At 36.0% G+C, this 20,759-nt stretch overlaps 1 protein-coding gene across 1 annotated transcript; it reads left to right on the forward strand.

Moving 5' to 3' along the window:
• Positions 1–13,649: 13,649 nt before the first annotated feature.
• LOC116247493 (uncharacterized) lies at positions 13,650–15,033 on the forward strand. The gene is made up of 4 exons (XM_031619669.1): positions 13,650–13,705; positions 13,850–13,925; positions 14,021–14,514; positions 14,952–15,033. Exons 1-4 carry the CDS (start codon positions 13,650–13,652, stop codon positions 15,031–15,033), a joined length of 708 nt encoding a protein of 235 aa, XP_031475529.1.
• Positions 15,034–20,759: the final 5,726 nt, after the last annotated feature.

The following is a 20,759-nucleotide window of genomic DNA, read 5'->3' on the forward strand; positions in this document are numbered from 1 at the left end:
CATACCACCATAGGCAGTAGCAGTGGAATATGAAGAAGACTCAACCAGTAATTTTATTGCTCAGTATTATTCTCATGAGACTTTGGTAGTTGACGGCTTCTTATCAGAGGAAGCAGGGATCAAATACTTGACAAAAACCAAAAAAGGCACCCACCATGACAACAACTCTACATGGGATGAGGGGATGCTCTTCTTTAGCAGCTTGTTAGCACATAAGTAATCTACACCCAATTCTTATCACGTAGGGCAGTCCAATTTTAAATACATCCATGCTCAGTTAAATTTAGAAACTAATCAGATCTTAAACCATGTGATTAGGTGAGGTGACTTAATAGGAAATTTCCATCAAGATCAACCTTTAGAACTGTTGAATATTACTATTGATGGGTGGATGTTAGAACTTTTTTGTAACTTCTAGAGCTCTTTTTTTACTTATCATTTGCTAGTGGACTGATTTAAATAGTCTGGCGCAAACCCTAATCTCATATTAACATGAGATTGCGGTCAGATAATGTTAAGTTTTCAGTTTCTTTCTTTCTCTATAACATGGTATAAGAGCCTCCTTTCCTCTGATATCAACAGCCAGGTCAGTTGTTTGGCAACCCTTCTTCCTCCCCTTCCCTTCTCTCTTCTTTTGTGCTCTCTCTCTACCATCTGTTGGCGGTAGAATAAAAGCTGCATCTTCATGGAGGACCTGATCGCACATATGTGGAATGCGTGATCAGATCCTCAATTGATCATGTATAGCAAATTGGAACTATTGATCATGGAGATGGACTATCACTGTTTTGGAGCATACTGCATGAAGATACCTGTTGATGTTTTCAAGTGGAGTTTATGTTGTTGATCATGGAGCAGATTCTGTCGCTGTTTTAGAGCAAGCTACATCACATGGGGATGGGGTAGTATGTCAGTTTAATGACCTTTTTTTCATTAAATTCAAGTGGATGAGTATGTCTACTAGAACAGCCAGTATCATTGTTTATATTATGTGATTATTATTGTGTTAATTGTGTATGTAGAGTGGCTGTTGGGATATAACGTACAATTTTTTTTTTGTCTAAATTTCATTTTTAGCTGCGTAATTATCTAGTTATGTGCTATGACAGTACATATATTTCTTCCAGTTGGATCCTAATTATTTGATTAAAGATTGGCTGTGTGATTGTCAAGTTGTGTGTAGATTTTTGTTTGTGAGGCTTTATTGGGCAGCAATCCAGTATGGCTGATAATACTACACCTACTCCAAACACTGACTGTAAGGTCGTAGGGAATCCATTCTTTTATAGTTCTAGGATGAAAATAGACTGCCATTATTGAGAAATCTGGACCCACATATTTATGATGTCTATGGTTGAACATTGTAAGGACTATGTTATTGAGGAAGATGAACCAGTTGTTTAAAGTGAAAAGTACTTAACATGGAAAGAAGATAAGAGCATTATCATGTCATGGATCATAAATAGTGTGCAGTCTGAAATTGCCATGACTCTTGCCTATTATATGACTGCAAAACATATGTGAGAATTTCTAAATCAAACCTACTCCCATGACTAGAATGTCACTAAGATTCTTCAAGTTGAGGTGGAGCTTCTCAAAATATAGTAAGCTGAACAAGAATTGCTTCAATACTTTGCACCAGTCAAAGTAGCACATGAAAAGACTGAAATCTCTTCATCCCACATGCAAGATATGTCATAAAACTCATTCTTAGCAGACTATAGTGGCCAAGTTCTTTTGCTGGCCTATCTCCCAAGTATGAAGTTGCTAAGGTTTAGATTCTTACAGGATCTGAGATTCCTGACCTAGCTGAGGCATACAATAGGCATATTAGATTGGCTATCTCTTTCTCTCGGCCTTCAAGTGAGTCCCTTGCTTCTGCTCTTGCTGTGTCTACTGGCATGGCCAGACCAGAAGACGTGGGTCTGGAGCTTATGCGAGATTTTAATGTACTTATTGTGGAAAGATGGGACATTTAGAAGATTTATGTTGGGATAAACATGGCCGGCTGGAATTTTCTTCTCAAGGTAGGGGTATTGGTGCTTTAGTTGACAGGAGACATCCTTCTTCACAGGTTCCTAATGGCCCACCTCGTGTACTTGCAACCCATGGGAGAAAGCACCTCGATTTGTTCCTCAAAGACATTCACTTTGACTTTGAGCAAGGCAAAATATGATAATGTTTTGTCATAGAGATCTTTTCCTTTCACAACTACTTCCACTTCCACTATTATGATGGATTCTACCTTGTTTGCATGTACAACTACATATGAAGCAGGTACAATATGGATTGTTGACTCTAGGGCTTCAAGGCATTTTTGCAGCTAGCCTCATTTATTTACATCTTTGTGTAGGTTACCTCAACCCCACCATGTTAAACTGGACATGGTAGATCGTCTCTTATTGTGGGTTATGGAGATGTGAAACTTTCTGATTCAGTCTCTATTTCACATGTTTTATATATTCCTGAGTTTTCCACAAATCTCCTATTTGTCAAATAGTTGATTCATGACTTATATTGTAGAGTTAATTTTTTCTTTGATTCATGTTCCTTTGAAGACTTGTAAACCATGAAGACGATTAGTGGCAGCCATGAACAAGAGAGAATCTACATCATGTCAGAGCCAATGGGGATTGTGGCATCCTCATCATTATTGAAGCCTACTCCTTTTTGATGGCATCTTCGTCTGGGTCATCCATCCAAGTTTAAAATGCGAGTCCTTTCTAATATTTCAGCCTTTCTGTGGTGTGAAGCCTGTCAACTTGGCAAACACACTAGAAGTAACTTCCCCTCTAGTGTTAGTCCATCAAGTCAAAGACTATTCGACCTTGTTCATGCTAATGTTTGGGGACTAGCCGGGTTGCTAGCAGGTTCAAGTTTAGGTATTACTGATTATTGTTGATGATTTTTCTAGTATTAGTTGGATCTTCCTATTCAAGGATCGGTCCAAAGTCATTTGTATTTTCAATAAATTTATTGTTGAAATAAAGACTCAGTTTGGCTCCATGATTAAAAGTGTGCATTGATAATGCTTTTGAGTTCAAATTTTCTACTTTGATTCATTCTTTTATGATCATGGGATATGCCCTCAATTTATTTGTCTGTATAACTCGCAGCACAATGGTATTGCTGAATGAAAACACCGACAACTTCTCAATGTAGCATGTACCCTTATGTTACATAGTAATGTCCCTACAAATTACTAGGGTAATGCCATTTTGACTGCATGTTACCTCATTAGTTGCTTACCTTCCTCTTCCATTGATAACCAAGTACCTATCCAGCTCCTCTACTTGAACAAAACCATATTTCGACTTGCTCCCAAGTAATTTGGATGTACCTGATTTGTTCACATTTGTGGTCTAACAGGAGATAGACTTACTGCCCAAACCATCAAATGCTTGTTGATTGGCTATCCAAGAAACCAGAAGGGCTAAACATGCTTTGATCCTATCACTCAGAAACAGTATGTTAGTGCAGCTATAAACTTCTTTGAGGCTTGTCCTTACTTTTTGCCTCTGTTGGCTAAGTCTGAAAAGTCTTTGCCTGTACCTTAAGCTATTACACCATTTTCTCTACATTTATGTCCACGTGAGTCCAGCCCATGTGTCAATCACTTTTTTGAGACATTTTCTCCTGTTGCTAGATTAAGAAATATTCACTTTATTATCTCTATGGATGTGCATCATGACTAGCCTTTTTATCAACTGAATGTTAAGAATGTTTTCCTATGTGGTGATCTAGATGAAACTTTTTATATGTAGCAACCACACAGTTTTGATTGTTAGGGAGAGTATGGGAAGGTTTATAGGTTTAAGAAGATGATTTATAGTATAAAGCAGAGCCCTTGTGCATGGTTTCATAAGCTATCTAAAGTAGCCTCTAAGTGTGGTTTTCAAATATCTTAGCTTGTTCACTTTTCATTCATAAATAAAGGGCCTAAGCTATGGTCGTTTTAGTTGTTTTATGTGGATGATATCATTTTGATAGATGATAACGATAAGGAGATCTTTGAAGTTAGATGTTTCCTCACAAATGCTTTATTACCATGGATCTTGGCCAACTGCATTATTTTTTGGGCATTGAGTTGGCATGTAGCCAAGAAGCTGTGGTGTTGTCACAAAGGGAGTATGTGTTTGATCACTTGTGGGGCACTAGCATGTTAGGAGAAAACCAGCCACATTTCTTATGAATCCAAGAATACGTCTTCATTTTGATGAGTTAGAAGTGGTGGACTCTAGCCCCTACAGGTCTATCATTGTTAAGCTACTCAATGTGATTGTGACATGCCTTGATAATAGATTTATTGTGGGCAAGGGACTTTCATTCAGAAAAGGTATGTCTCTTGAAATTAAAGCTTATATGTTGCAAATATGCATACTGAACTGAAGATGGAAAGTCTACAACTGGATTCAGCGTGTTTGTCAAGGGGGTCTTGTATTGTGGCGAAGTAAGAAACAAAATGTTGTTTCTAGGTCAAATGTTGAGTCTGAGTACCAAGCAATGGCTTAAATTGCTGCAGAAATGATGTGGGCTAAGTCAATGTTGGAAAACCTAAGTATTTCCATTCCTCTACCCATGAAGATGTTCTATGATGACAAGGCAGCCACCTATATTACTAACATTGCGGTCTTCCTGTGAGTGGATGAAACATATCAAAGTGGATTATTATTACATCCAAGACATGGTGCAAGAAGGAGACTTATCCGCTATTCATGTATGTCCTGACCAGAGCTCTACCCATTGTTGACTTCTCTAGATATTATAGAAAGCTGAGCATGATAGATATCTATGCTTCACCTTGAGGGGGAGTATTAAATATTACTATCGATGGGTGGTTTATAGAATTTCTAATAACATCTAGAGCTCTTTATTTATTAATCATTGGTTAGTAGCTGATTTGAAAATAGGGTGCCGCAAAACTAAACTCGTATTAACGTGAGATTAGGGTCAGTTAATGATAAGTTTTCAGTTTCTTTCTCTCCCTATTACATGAAAAATTTCATATAAAATTATAATATTGTAAACTTATAGTCAATTTTCATATATATACAGCCCACCTTTTTTTATGATGATAATGCATAAACATTTGTGAGCCTTCTAATGTTTTTTCATAACTTCAAATAATTTAACACTGAAACTTGGCAGTATAAATGAAAATATTGTTTCTATCTTTCACACATGTCTTCATTGATGGGGTGGTTTCATCATTCCTGGAGTGAAGTAATGACGATTTATGGATAGCATTAGCTGTAACGTGCACCCAACGGCCCTGTGAGGATTTTATGCACCAATTTCCTCCGACGATTTCTCCACTTCATTAGAGAAACTAGGGACTTTATTGACAGTGTGAGCAGCTTCATCATGGAAGGCTTTCTTTCAATGACTGCATGGGTGTTTCATCGGAGGCTAGTGGAAGTGTTGTTGAACTTTTTCATCAAAGAAGCCTACCATTCAATGACAGACACTTTACCTGTCACATAAGGGAAGTAAATGTTGTTATTGAATAAGAGCTGGATAAGGAACCAGCCTTTATCAGATTCAATTTAATATAACCTTATATACACTTAGACTCGGACATCTTATATTTTGAAACAAATTTCAGATCTAACTATCACAACTCTGACATTAATTTATACAATCAGGTCAAGTTTTTATCAATACCAGACAAATATCGGACTCGGATTTGTCAAACAGATTGATCAATTATGAAACTGCATGAATTCTTTTACTTTAGTTGACCAAACTTGTTCAGAATTGAATTGGTAAAAACATCTGATTTCATACCCTAGTTAAGGACTACAGATCAAAATTTTCAACTCCATTGGTGTCATCCACGAAGGTGGTTAGGGCTTGCCATCAATTCAAAAACATATGAAGGCAGTTGAATAATTTTACTCTTTGTAATCCAAGGACAAGCTAAGACACTAGAGAGAAATGCTGTGGAAATGTACAAGACGTGAAACCTCTCTTCTCAGCAGGTCCGACCCTTTGGAGAACATTAGGGAGATAAATATATATTGAGGCATATGGAAACTTCATGCCTACAAATTAAACATAATTTTTTTGTGGTGCTTTTTCTATATTTTGACATGTGTGTGTGTGTGTGTGTTTGAAACTTTATGCATGCATACATGCTTATGCTCAAGCCCATCAAATTTGTGAAGAATTAATAACGAGATATCACAATAATGGCTACTCTTAAATTTAATTTGATCAAATGGATTCCAAACCTATGGACATATGAAGGATTGCATAATGTTGTAATGTTGTTAAACATTTTCCTAAATGACTTCAAATAAGATAATGGCTGCCCACAATGCTAATCTTCTTGTAGCATGCATTCCCGTTGTCACTAGAGGCTTGCCACCAAAATGATGTTACCATGTGCCCATTAATTTTCAGAACGAATTACATATCTATGCATTGGGGGGGTCTGTTAGACAAATTAAAGAAAATGAGGATATAGAGAAGCCAAAAGTAAAGAAGCTGCCAAAAACAATAATGCTCACAAGGTCATAGGAAAGAAAATAGCATATAACAATAAGGCCCACAATTCAAGAGAGAATCACACACTGAGGCAAATCATGTCAATCTTTTGATAGTAAATAAACCAATTGTTCTCTTAGTGAATCAAATTGTAAAAGCCATGATGCTCCCATAAATATGGCAGACCCCGTACTATAATTATGTTAAGGAAAAATAACATATACTGAGTGAAAATTCACTCACTTATCACTGACATAAGCATGTTGTCCACAGTAAATGTCAATTATTACAAATGGGCGATCAATTTCAGTGGAAAAACATTATGTTTTTTGACTTGTCGGTTAGGTACATTGGTTAGAATGATGCATTTACTAACGGAAAAAAATCTTATCAGCATTGATTTGATTTTTAGTCGCACCTCTGCCAACATGTCGGTGAATGTAAAATGTCTACTAACGTTCCATCTAGTCAGTCAGTGTCTGTATAAATAGTCATTGACATTAGCTCTCCACATCAGCAATATAGGCCTTTCGCGTAAAGGTAGTTGGTTTTCTTTGAAGTTCCTCTTTGCATCGATACAAGGTCAATGTTTTACTGACATTTTTATGATAATGTCAAATGAAGAATTCCCTTTTTACTGACATGTTTCTCAATAACATCGGTATAGACTCTTTCTTTATTGGTGAATAATCTTTCCCCCTTTTTCTTTCCTCTTTGTTCTCTGCCAGTGACCCCAAATCTCTGCTGCTACTCCAAAATCTTCATCACTTGTGGCCACAGCTCCCCCTTCCCACCATCCATTGGTAACGAGCACTCTAACGGACCACCTACCACTGCTGTCCAGTGCCAATCATTGATCCCTTATCAATGTTTCTAAGAGAGACCGATTTTCATTCTTTGACATCCACATCTCTGCCGCTTTCCATTGCCCATTGGTGACTTGCACAACCATGGATGGTCGGCAACTTGATCCATGATCCCAGAAGCCTCCACCATTACCAATCACCATCTCTTTCTCCTCTTGTCCCAGTTTTTTTTCCCTCAATAATGATAAATATTATTATCTTCATTTTCAATGGTTACGAGAAAAGTGCTTCCCTTTTAGTTTTCCACCGTATCCTAAATCTCTACCACCAGCCACTATTGGTGATCTCAACCTCTCTCTTCCTCACATTCCTCTTATCCTTCGTGGTGTGCATATATGCTAGGGTTTCTACATTTGATTAATTGTAGTGCTTCTTCTTTAGTACTCCACCGTATCCCAAATCTTCACCACCAACCACTAGTGGTGATCTCAACCTCTCTCTCCCTCTCCCTCTCATTCCTCTTATCCTTTGGGGTGTGTGCTTCTCCTTTAATTCTCCACCATATTCCAAATCTCCGCCACCAGCCACTAGTGGTGATCTCAACCTCTTTCTCCCTCATTCCTTTTATCCTTCGTGGTGTGCATATATGCTAAGGTTTCCACATTTGATTTTGTTGCAGTTTTTTTAAGAAATTGTAGTGCTTCTCCTTTAGTTCTCCACCGTATCCCAAATCTCTGCCACCAGCCACTAGTGGTGATCTCAACCTCTCTCCCTCTCATTCCTCTTATCCTTTGTGGTGTGCATATATGCTACATTTGATTTTGTTGCAATTTTTAAGAAATTGTGGTGCTTCTCCTTTAGTCCTCCACCGTATCCCAAAACTCGGCAACCAGCCACTAATGGTGATGTCAACCTCTTGCTCCCTCTCATTCCTCCTATCCTTCATGGTGTGCATATATGCTAGGGTTTCTACATTTGATTTTGTTGCAGTTTTTTAAGAAATTGTAGTGCTTCTCCTTTAGTTCTCCACCATATCCCAAATCCCTACCACCAGCCACTAGTAGTGAACTCAACCTCTCTCTCCCTCTCATTCCTCTTATCCTTCATGGTGTGCATATATGCTAGGGTTTCTACATTTGATTTTGTTGCAGTTTTTTAAGAAATTGTTGATTAGATGTGTTTTATTTTCTATATCTTTGATTTTTGCTATCTATTAATTTCTGCCATACTCAGTAATATGTTATGATATACATCTTTATAGTTTTGTCTGTTCCCTCTCTCAATTGCAGTCCTTTAAGCTTTTTTTTGCTTGGTGCAATATTAAACGTTTCTCAGCAGCGCTAGTATTGACATGTTTTAAGAACTTGCAAAACATGTTACAAACTAAATGCTTAAAGAAATTTGGGGAAGTAATACCCAAGATTTTTACATTTCTGGTAGATTACATCCAAACTCTAGCAATTTAATCAAACACTAGCTTACATTTGGAAGTTTTGGTGAATATCACTCTTCTCTGTAGCTGGATTTGGTTTACCTCTTAAAAAACATCAACGACTAGAACACAAGGTAGTAATAAATATACTGAAATTTTTCTCGACAAAATCCATAGCATTCTTTCTACCTAAAGAGGAAAACATTTCATAGCAATGTTCACCATACAACAAACCATTGGCAAGTTGAGAAATGTCTATGTAGACTAATTAGGGCACAAATGGAACCATTTCAATATCCTCGTGGTTTTGCAAGTATTTATTGTACCAAAATGAGCTTTCCATGTATTTAACAAATCAACACCTTAACTTTTTGCACCTTAGTTTATCAAATGCAAATACTGAGAAAAGAGAAAGCAGCTAGAGAGGAAAACTATTTTATTTTGCATTGAGAAGAAAGGACAATGGTTCTAAGGGAAATATGAAAATTTCCTTAAAAGCTTTCTACTTCTTAGCCAAAAATGTATTGGTTTTTACATTTGGCTAAAAGCCTAAGGGGCTTTTGACACTCTTTTTTTACAACTTCATGGATGGATTTGGAGTGTCTAAGGTTATGAGAAATTAATAAAATATTATCAAAAGCCAACATATAGATCAGATCATGTTTTTTTCATCAAATCTCATACAATGTTTTGATTTTTCATTATCTAAATGATCATATCAAACAAAGAAAATGGCCAGACATCCAAAAAAGGATCCCCGCCTTGCTGCCATCCATTCCAAGTTTGTCTTCTGTCTGGCCTTAAATGTTGCCTTTTTCTAATTGATTTTGTTTGTTGGTTTTTAGAGAACATTGGTTTAGTATTGGTTTAGTATTGGTTTAGCATGACTACCCCTGATGACACACTTTAGATTTGTCTAATGCAAACAACAATTGTTAGCTGATGGATCTCCAACTGAAAATGCTTTTATAGTCTTTTAAATAAACCCTTTCAGCCCCAAAATTTTGTCTCAACGTGAAAACAATGAAACTATATATGCATGATTAGGCTCCTCAATGTGAGTATCGCAGCAACTAAAGCCAAAGAAGGCAAAGCATGTCCAAAGAAGGAAGATGAACTTGAAATCTCAACTGACAAGTTTGAGGCATCAGTCTCACTAAGATATTTTTCGGTTGATTTTGTCTCATGCCTTATTAGTTTAATCCTTGTCATATATACAAGTATTCCAAAAGCATCAGATGAATTATCCTTTTTTTAACGGAGAGATTCTATATAACATTTCATGTAATGGCCACTGGATTGAAGAGAAATGAGGTTATGAATAACATTTTGTGAATGAGGACTAGAAGGCTAGAGGATCCACAAGAAATGAATGGGTTCATAAAGGAAACCTTATAACTGGTAAAACATGAACGACATTAAGACCATATAACTGGTAAAATACACTTTCCACCACATAATTCTTGCAATAACAAACATATATTATTGTCATATTTGTGTGCAACTTGACTTTGTTCTCTTCTTGTTCTGTCAATGAAGGAATAGGACCCACTCAAAAGTTGATAGTGTACTTATATAGCTACACCTTGTTGTGAATACTACTGCATATGCTGTTTAAATTTAGTTTCCACCCATGCCTAATCCTTACATTAGTTGGTTTGAATGTCACATGATCCAAATCTGAATGATAAACATTCTGTGGTTTAACTACAATACTTTTTAACTTTCTTTATTGAAGCTCCAAGAATATGGAAGATCAAACGTGGAACACGAAGGGATAGTGGTGGATATTTGAATGGTGTGGACAATTTCTTTGACTTTGTGATTGCTATAATGCCATAGTCAATGAAAAAATGAGGTGTCTATGTGTGAAAAGCAACCATTCTAGGTCTTAAGGGGTACTTAACATGCTAGATCATATTGTATATCATAGCTTCATTCAGATGTATGTCCATTGGCATTATCAAGGGGAATTAGTTTTCCCACATTCAAATGAAGTTAACCAACTAGCCAATGTGCAATTTAAAAACATGCATAGAATGATTGACTATGTTTTAGATGTGCATGAAGATCCAATGGCTTCAGCTAAGCCTATCAACTATGTTACTCAAGAAGGACTAGATAATGATGTGTCTGAAAGGTTAAGTTGATATGCAAAAGATAAACTTTATATTGGTTGTAGAAGCCATGCAAAGATGAACTCAGTTTGCTTGTCTTATATAAAGATTCCATGTGGGTAAAGTAACAAAAACTTCAGTATGTTACTTGAAATTATTTCTTGAATTTTTTCTTGCAGTAGTGCGGCAACCAAAGACCGTGTATGTGGTAAAAAAGATTATCATAGAACTGTGATCGGTAGTGAAATGATAGATATGTGTTTGAATAACTGAATGTTATACAAGAACAAGGTGCATCGAATGACACATGAGACAAATGTGGTGTGTCATGATGGAAAGAAATTCAAAATCTGTCTACTATGAATGCACCTAAAAAAAGCAAAAGGACCCTTAGGAAGACTATATGTTATTTCCCAATTGCACTAAGGTTGAAAAGATTCTTCATAATGTTGGATTTTGCAAGACAGATGATATGGAATTTTGAAACCTACATTTTAAAATGGAGTGTTGAGACACCTAGCAGATGGATTGGAATAGAAGTGTTTTGATGAAATGAAACTCATCTTTTGCTGCACATGCTCGAAATATGTTACTTACTTTAACAAGTGATGGTTTTAATCCATTTGGAATTATGGCCTCAACGTATAATATCATACATGTTTTGTCAGACATTTACAATCTCTTACCCTAAATGTGTATGAAACAACCTTATACATACATGTACTTTTTGCTCCCAATGCATCAACATGGATCTTTCTTTACAATTGCATATAGATGAATTATTGATACTATGGAATGACAGGGTACACACATTTGATATTCACAAAAGTGAATACTTTCAACTGTGTGCTGCTTTCATGTGGACTATAAAGGACTTTTTAGAATATGTTTATTTATCGGGATGGAGTACCAAAGGCTAGCTAGTGTGTTCAATCATAATGCAATGGCATGATATTCTGCATAAGTATAGGAGTTGCACATTATATATGCCCATTAGTTGATTATATATGTGTTTCATTTGTATATTAACTTTTATATAATTCTATATGCATCATTTGACATTAGTTAGGAATTAATGCTCTAAAAGGCCCCACAATATTTAACTTGTTGATAAAGCAATATTTTCACATTGGTTTCAAAATCTTTTTTTTTTGTGCTACATGAGTATGCCGACTTGTTTTATGTATAATAAGTATATTGCATTTAGTATTCGTATTCATATCTTGAATGTGATAGATTCGTCAAAAAATGGCCATCAAAGTCCACATATACTAGAAGATATTACATAGTCAATTTTTGTGAAAAATTGAGCTTGAATACAAAGGTTTTATATCTAATGGGTTTAAATGTCATGTAAGGGATAAAGATATAAATATGAAGTACCAAAATAGTGGTGTTCTAGTTAATGCACAAACCATTAATTGTTCAATAGATAGGAAGCTTGTGATTGGTGAGGTTGCATATTATGGATTTATCACAGACATTATAAAGGTCACTTAAACAGAAAGACTGAAATATATTTTATTCAAATGTGAATAATACAATATACTTAGTTCACATGATCATGGCATTAAACAAAATAAATTTCGATTTGCATGCATCAACATCAACTTCAAGTGTAGAAAAGATGAACCTTTCATGCTTGCATTGCAAGCACAACAATTTTTTTTTACATAAAAGACCCAATAGATAGTGGTTGACATGTTCTTAATAAAACAAGACTCGGAGATCAGTATGTCATTTTAGATAGGGAAGTGGTTGCAGGGCTGCACAACGAGTCGAGCCAACTCGGGCTCGACTCAAACTCGCTCGAAAAAACTCGGCTCGAGCTCGACTCATTTATAAAGGAGTCAAGTTCGAGCTGAAAGTTAAACTCGAAACAATAAACAACTCGAGTTCGAGTTGCAAGAACTCGACTCGTTTAAACTTGACTCGACTCGTCATGAATAAACCGGTTCGCGAAACCGGTTCACCGGTTTAGGGTAAAAACTTTTCCCTCTTCGGCGTCTTCAATTTTCACTCTTCCGTCTTTCCTTAGTTTTCTACAGCCTCTCTTTCTTCCCGTCTGCTCTCTCTCTCTTGCTGTCTTCCCTCTTCCGGCGACCACGACCTTCGACCTTCCGTTCCATCTTTCTAACTGCGCTCTCTCTTCCCGTCTGCTCTCTCTCTTCCCGTCTTCCCTCGTCTGTCAACCAGACGACAAGACTGCAACGCAAGCTGCCTTTACCAGGAAGCCAAAACCAGTTCGTGGTCTTCAGCCAGGTGTTCGGCGACATCGTTTGATCCTCTTCAACTTTCAGCTTCTCTCCGGCTAACTTCCTAGTCCAGCAAGCTCCATTCCTCTCGTGAACTAGGTACGTTCTCTCCTCTGCCGCTTACCCTCTCTTTTCTTCCTAACCTTTCCCCCTACCCTTTCTCGAAGTTAATCTGTTTAGGTTTTGCTAATCAATAGTATTTTCCAGGCATACTCTCCCTTTCCCGGAGTTTCTTTCTCTTTATCTGGGAGTTTGTTTGGCAAGCAGCAGGAAAATGTCTAAACATCTCACCAGTTCTGGTTTTTCCTTTTTGTTTTTTGGTTGAGCTTTCGTGTTGTGCATTGCACATTCTTGCCTGTTGGGTTCGTTAATTTCTGGATTTCCTATTGCATGTATAGTAGTTATTTAGATATTATTTCACATATTACATGATTATCGACAAGTTGTAGTTGTCAATTAGTCAACAATCTGGTTTCACTTCGATATGTGTTCTTCTTCTTAATCAAGAAATTTGTTTGCTCCATTAGATGCACACAAACCAGAGACGTGGATGCTTCCTGATAAAAAATGTGGGGACTTGTCTCAGCTAAATCTTGCTATTGTAAGGTTTTCTCCAGTTCTGGTTGAGTGCAAAAAAGATACTTGCAAATTTTACTCGAACTATTGAAAGGTTGATCAGTTTGTATTTATTTACTTTCATTACCATGGTGTAGGTTGGCCACGTTGATTCTGGCAAATCAACATTGACAGGAAGAGACTTCTGCACATTGTGGGGTGGATCTCTCATAAGGATATGCACAAGTATGAGAAGGAAGCCAAACAGCAGGTGTAATAATTTATTAATATGTTTATATTTGCTTAATAAGCGCTATTGCACTTCAACCTAATCGCTTTTCTATTTAATTTTTACATTGAGTGCAGGGGAAAGGCTCATTTGCCTACGCATGGGCATTAGATGAAAGCGTTGAGGAAAGGGAAAGAGGAATAACTATGGCTGTTGCAGTTGCTCGTTTTGAATCAAGGAAATTTCATGTTGTTATGCTTGATTCACTAGGGCATCAAGATTTTGTCGCAAATATGATATCTGGTGCTACACAAGCAGATGCTGATCATGCTGTGATACTTGTTGTCGATGCATCTATTGGTTCTTTTGAGGTAGGTATGGGTTTAAATGGAGTTGGGGGACAGACAAAGGGGCATGCACAACTTATCCGAAGTTTTGGTGTTGAACAACTGGTTGTTGCTGTTAATAAGATGGATTTTGTAGGATATTCTAAAGAAAGATTTGATTCCATGCAGCTGGGTGGATTTCTCCGATCTTGTGGATTTAGAGAATCACATATTTCATGGGTACCTTTGAGTGTTATGGAGAATCAGAATCTTGTTGCAGCTATAACTGAACCTCGTTTCTCATGGTGTGTGTGGTATTTTTGTAGTCATGTTTCAAGTGTTATGCTGCTTCTTTTCATCAATTAGGTAAGGTTACAATAGTTACTCCAACTAAAATTGGAGGGACTTTGTTTTTAATATTATTTGGCATTCATCTGATGGACTCTTTGCTGCATATCTCTGTAAAATAAGTTTTGTTTATGGTCTGAGTTACGTTCCATTTATACACCTAATTTTGCCACACATTATCTTCTCTTTCTAAGATTCTGTGGTACACCTGATCTTTCTAACTTTTGCCTGCTTATCTTTCTGTAATTTTCAAATGTTAATTAATTTTATATTATTCTCTGCTTCTATCTACCTTGTTATGTTTTCGTTCTATCCTGATTTTACCCCTTGTTCTCCTTGAGTGCTTTTTGCTTGAGTTGAGCTGAGTTTTTGCATGATTTTCAAATGTTAACAGCATTCTTATATCTGCAGATGATGATGAAGATGTGCATTGTTATATCGTAGATGATGATGAAGAAGACGTGGTTCTCATTTAACTTCCATTAATTTCCATTAATTGATACAAGTTAGATGCCCAAACGAGTTAAAGGATTTAAATGCCTAAATGAGCTAAACAAGTAAATGCCTAAATAGCTAAACGATTTAACGTCTAAACGAGCTAGACTAGTTAGCACCTAAACGAGCTAAACGATTTAACGTCTAAACGAGCTAGACTAGTTAGCGCCTAAACGAGCTAAACGATTTAACGTCTAAATGAGCTAGACGAGTTAGTGCCTAAACGAGCTAAACGAGTTAAAGTTAAACTAAACGAGTAAATGCTAAACAAGTTAACGAGTTAAATGGGTTAATCGAGTTAAATGGGTTAATCGAGTCGAGCTCGAGCTCGACTTTGTGTAGTCGAGTCGAGCTCGAGCTTGTTCTAAGAAGCTCATCTCGAGCTCGAGTCGAGTTCAAGCTCGAGTAATTTTAGCCAAGTCGAGCTCGAGCTGGCCAAGCTCGGGCTCGGCTCGGCTCATGTGCAGCCCTAAGTGGTTGACAGGAATAATGACTATGATACAGATATATATATCTGCATAACATGCCACCTACTAATGCTGATAATGCTAATGGTAATGTGACTTGGGTTGGAGAGGATGTGCATAAATTTATGATTAATTGTTCCCTCAGAGATAATTGTATGAATTTCATATACTATTATTTACATAGTTACTTCATCAAAGTGATCATATATTTCTCCATGTCAAGACCTAACAACCTTTTTTTATACTATTTTGCATTGATATATGATTATATATTCCTTCATTCGTACGTATATTCATTCATTGTCTAGAGTTCTATGTGTGAGTTTGGTCTTTCGAATTTTTTTTTGTTAGATGACAAACCGATGACCATATATATCATCAATATATGATAGCACAAAAGATGAGACATGGGATGAAGCTTGTTTGGGTAACAATAATATGTGTTTAGCAATGGTTTGCTAAGGTTGTTTTTACCAATGTTTTAATTCACTTGTTTATGGTACCCTCACCAAGAAGCATGCTGGGGATTGACTCGAGCTCTTGCCACTGCAAATTTGAGAGATGGTAAAAGCATAATTTATGTGTGAACATCCTTGGACAGTGAATCTACACAGAAGGATAATACATTGTAACATCGATGTGAGATCATAAACCTATCATTGATTTCCACAAAGCCAAAATTGCCCAATGCATTTAAAAGAAAATTTTTGGACACATGTGCAGGTAATTACTGTCTTCTATTCAAAATTGAATGATTCAATGCTACATACATTTGTTCATACTCATATTTCGTTATGTATTTTTTAAACAAGAGAAGTTTCACATTCCTAGCAAACATAAGTTGTTCATAAGCAAGTACATGATACAGTAATATGCACACCTCTTGAAATCATGGAGGTATGAACTAAGGCGAGTACACAAATGTTTTTAAACTTTTGAAGCTTGTAAAGCCCAACTTGTCAAGTAGAAGATTTCAAATGATCAGTTGGGATCTATGATAAACCATTTTGATGAAGTGGGCCAAAAAGTATGCATTTCTTAAATTCACATCGAGTTAATTTGTATTAAAACTCTTAGTATGGTTAGACACAATATCATACATGATATATGGATTTACAATAAATTAATGAAAAAGAAATGGCCAAAACTGTGCACAATTGAAGTACCAATACACCATAGGTAGAAAAAGCATCGCATGATTTTAAGAAAAATAAGGTATTTGTTATTATTTTAAGTTCATATTTTCAGTTGAATAAGATTTAACTATAAATATGTTGACTACTCAATTTGATATATTCCTTTGTATAGTATGGAGAATATGAACTAAAACCTCCATGCACTAAAGTTTTTATTTCTATTCGAAGCAGCAAGCTACTTTAACCCTGAAACTGGCAACATTAAAGCAAGTATTGTATACATTTATTTTTGACATGAGAGTACAAATGTTATTGTATACCAACCTTGTCTATATGTAATTTGTTAGGAAAAGATAGCTACTCTTCTAAAGGGAGCATCCGAGTCACCTAACAATGGTAACATGCTATCCCAAGTGATGGGGAAAAGATAGACTTAGTCTAGTACACAAAATGGGGATATTAGGCATGAAGCCATCATAGTTTTCTAGTGCAAGTACAAGCAAGAGCCAACTTGAAGAAGAAAATGCAGCATTTACAAAACAAGTTAGTACTTTACCAAGCAAGCTAGTTGTGTTTGAGGATAAATGCATAGGATATAATGAACTCAAAACATGTGCTAAAGTATAGATCAAATCATGGGTTCACTTTTGGGATCATTCAATTAAATCTTATATGCAATATATGTTAAACTTTTCATACTACTTTTTGTAACATATTTTGCTTCTCTTATGTAGGCTTGCTAGCACCTCCACATTTTCACCATTGATATGTATAGGCCAATTTCGAAGACTTAGTTCTTGGACCTGTTTTTATGTATAGGATGTGATGTACAAGTATCATCTTAATATGAAATAAAGACTATGTACGTTGAAAACTTTCTACTTATTTCAGTTTTCATAAACTTGATTAAGATACTTGTGACTGTTGCGTGCTATATGATATGTTATTGCTTAAGGAAACTTTTAAAGTTGAAGAGATTTTGTATTTTCATTTGTATCTTAATAGATAATATGTTATGCATTTTAATAATTGCAGGACTGTGTATTAACTATGTTTGTATTCTCATTATTGGGGATGTATATAATATAAGTTAATATAAAAAATATAACAAGTTTTCACCAACACAATAAACGTGTCAGTAAAACTAACATTTACTGACAAGGTAGCTAGATGTTCATATAGAGGAAGAACATTATTAATGTGCTTAACACATTAGTAAACAGTTGGTTTTACCGATGAGAACATGTCTATTGGTAAAATATAGTAATTTACTGATGCATTTGCTTGTTGGTATTTCAAAAACATATGTTGACGATATAGGCCATGAGTAAAAATTAGAGACAATACTAATGATTAGGTGTGTCGGTAAAACTAGCAACATACAATGACAACCACTTGCATCAGTAAAAAATCGGCATTTACTAATGACCTTTCCTACTTGTCAATGAAACCTTCGGTGACACTATCTACATTGATAGATTTCACAAAACATCAATAAAGTAGTTACTGACATTTTTTGTTGTTTTACTGACATTTTTCTTGTGTTAGTAAAACCCCTTTCATGTGTAGTGGCTATTGATTGTATTTTATGGTATTAGAGCCACCAAGAGGCCCTGCTCTAGAACATAAATGGCTACTCGAGGATTGACGTCTTCTACTTCATCTGAATCACACCAATCCGAAATGCATGCTTCACAAACCCTTTTGTAATCTCCCAAAGATTATGGCATTTTCTATTGATAATACTAAATGTGGATAATTATATGTTGTGGGAATCACAATTCATACCCATTTTGATCCTATATGATCTAATAACCCCTGTCAATGGAAGTAACCCTCTCCTCCAAAGTTTAAGGAGATACCAATTGAAATTACACTAAGTACAAATGGTAATTTCTTGTTAAAGTAAACCGAATACCTAAAGATTCGACTAAAAAATGAATACCCATAAGTGGAGGAATGATAATTTCTCATTGCAGTAAAGTTCTTTCTTAAGCACCCAACATGTACTTATTAAGCACAGACCCAATGGCAATCTTGTTATTATCTTCGTTGTTAGGCTTTTTTATTATTAGTTTCCCCCCTATAAAACTTAAGCCATCTTCAAAAACTTGGGTTTCAAAATATACCTAGGACCATGTGAAAAAGTTTGGGTTTCAAATTGCTAGAATAAATACTTCTTTATTCGTCTTTTCTAATGAGCATGTTAACATCTTTGTTCTTGTCTGTGTTGACAATATGATTGTTATGGGAAAAGGTGAATCAGAAATTGCAAGGCTTATTTCACATCTTGGGACGGAGTTTGTAGTTAAAGATATGGGGAAGCTATATTGCTTCCTTGGATAGATGAAAAGGCAATGAGCAATGGGTTGCTGTTAAGTCAAAGTAAAATGTATTACAGATTTTCTCCTAAAAAACAAAAATGGAAGGCATTCGAGTTGTTGCAACACCAATGACTACTTCAAATTTATCTGACATTAGAACATGTCTCTATGATGCTACATTGTATCACAGTAGAGTCAAGGCATTGTAATATGTAACTTTGACAAGAACTGATAACAATTTCATTATCCACAAGGTTTGTTAGTTTATATGCTCATGCAATGAGGATCACTAGGACATAGTTAAAAGGACTTTATGTATCTAAAGTTCACTAATTATGAAGGTTATGAAATCAAGCCTCTCTAGATACGTGATTTGGAATGTTTACCGATGCTCATAGGTAGGCTATAGTAATAACAAGTGGTCAATTGATGGATACATCGCATTTCTCAGCCTAATTCTTGTTGCGTGAAGTTCACAAAAAAAAAAAAAAAAACATAGTATCACAATGTTGTCCAAAGGTTGAGGATAGAGGTCTATCTAATGCGGCAATAGATGTAGTATGGATAAGATATCTCCTAATGAGCTTGATGTTGAAATGTCACATATACCCACTTTATGGTGTGACAGCATGAAGTTTCATGGTTGGCATCTCATCCAGTATTTCACAATTGTACAAAGTATATGGAGATAGATCTACTCTTTGTAAGGGACAAACTGGCTAGAAAGCAATTTTGGATTTAACATATATCAACTAGGAATCAAATTGCTTATATCTTCACAAAGCCATTACCAAAAGATGGCTTTTATCAACTAAAGGCCAAGTTGTATGTTGTCATTGACCCTATGCACATGAGGGGGGATGTGGGAAAGATCAAAGGAAATAATGATACATAAGATCATAGTGAAGTGAAAAATAAGGAAACTACCAAAAATGTGAATGCTCACAAAATAAGAAAGAACGAAGTAGATATCGATAAGGCCAATGCAAGAGAGGAATCACAAGGTTCACGCACAGATTTAAGAAACAAATTGTGTGAACCTTTGAGTTGTAAATCAGTTAATTATTCTCTATACAAATAAAATTGCAACACCCATAGTGCTCTGATAAAATTCAAGGAGACATCAAGGAGAGAATATCATCTACAGAGTAAGAGTTCATTGACCGAGGACATAGGCAGTTTTGACAAACCTCATATATGAAAACAAAGGACCGCAATGAAGATAACGTGGTCTGATGATAGCTCACCTACGTCCATGGAAAAAGGTTCTCTCTCACATAAAGAGGTCTCACTCGATGCCATTAAAATAGGTACAAGGAAGAGATATGCATTCCAACATTTTTTAGCATTATCTCCTTATCAAAAGGAATACAATTGTCAAGATATGGATACAAAATTTCCATTATTATTGCTTGCCACTTGCCATGACACCTTTACTTCCACGATTATTGTTGCCACTTGCCATAACACCTTACAACTATTATTGTTCTTAACTTTGTTAGCTTTCTCCTTCTCGGTAGTTTCCTTCGGAGCCGTATCCTTAACACCCCCCTAAAATGTGGCGTTGCCATTTGCCAAAGCCCAAGTTTGGTTCATAGCCTTTTAAAGTCTATGTGTGATAGAGCTTTAGTAAAAATATCCACTAGTTGCTCCTTGAATGAGGTATATTTTGTAACAAGCTGACCAAGAGTGACCTTTTCGCACACAAAATGTTAGTTAATTTCTAACTGCTTTATTTTTTAGTGGAGCGCGGGTTTAATTGACACATAGAGGTCAAAGA

This window comes from Nymphaea colorata, chromosome 2, assembly GCF_008831285.2.
Source record: "Nymphaea colorata isolate Beijing-Zhang1983 chromosome 2, ASM883128v2, whole genome shotgun sequence".
Classification (NCBI taxonomy): domain Eukaryota; kingdom Viridiplantae; phylum Streptophyta; class Magnoliopsida; order Nymphaeales; family Nymphaeaceae; genus Nymphaea; species Nymphaea colorata.

Excerpts from the sequence above, each read along its gene's own strand:
- LOC116247493 (XM_031619669.1), top strand. The coding sequence starts at position 13,650 with ATGCTTCCTGATAAAAAATGTGGGGACTTGTCTCAGCTAAATCTTGCT. Across the intron at positions 13,706-13,849 it reads CTAAATCTTGCTATTGTAAG|GAAGAGACTTCTGCACATTG; the intron begins GTTTTCTCCAGT and ends CAACATTGACAG. Across the intron at positions 14,515-14,951 it reads ACTGAACCTCGTTTCTCATG|CATTCTTATATCTGCAGATG; the intron begins GTGTGTGTGGTA and ends AAATGTTAACAG.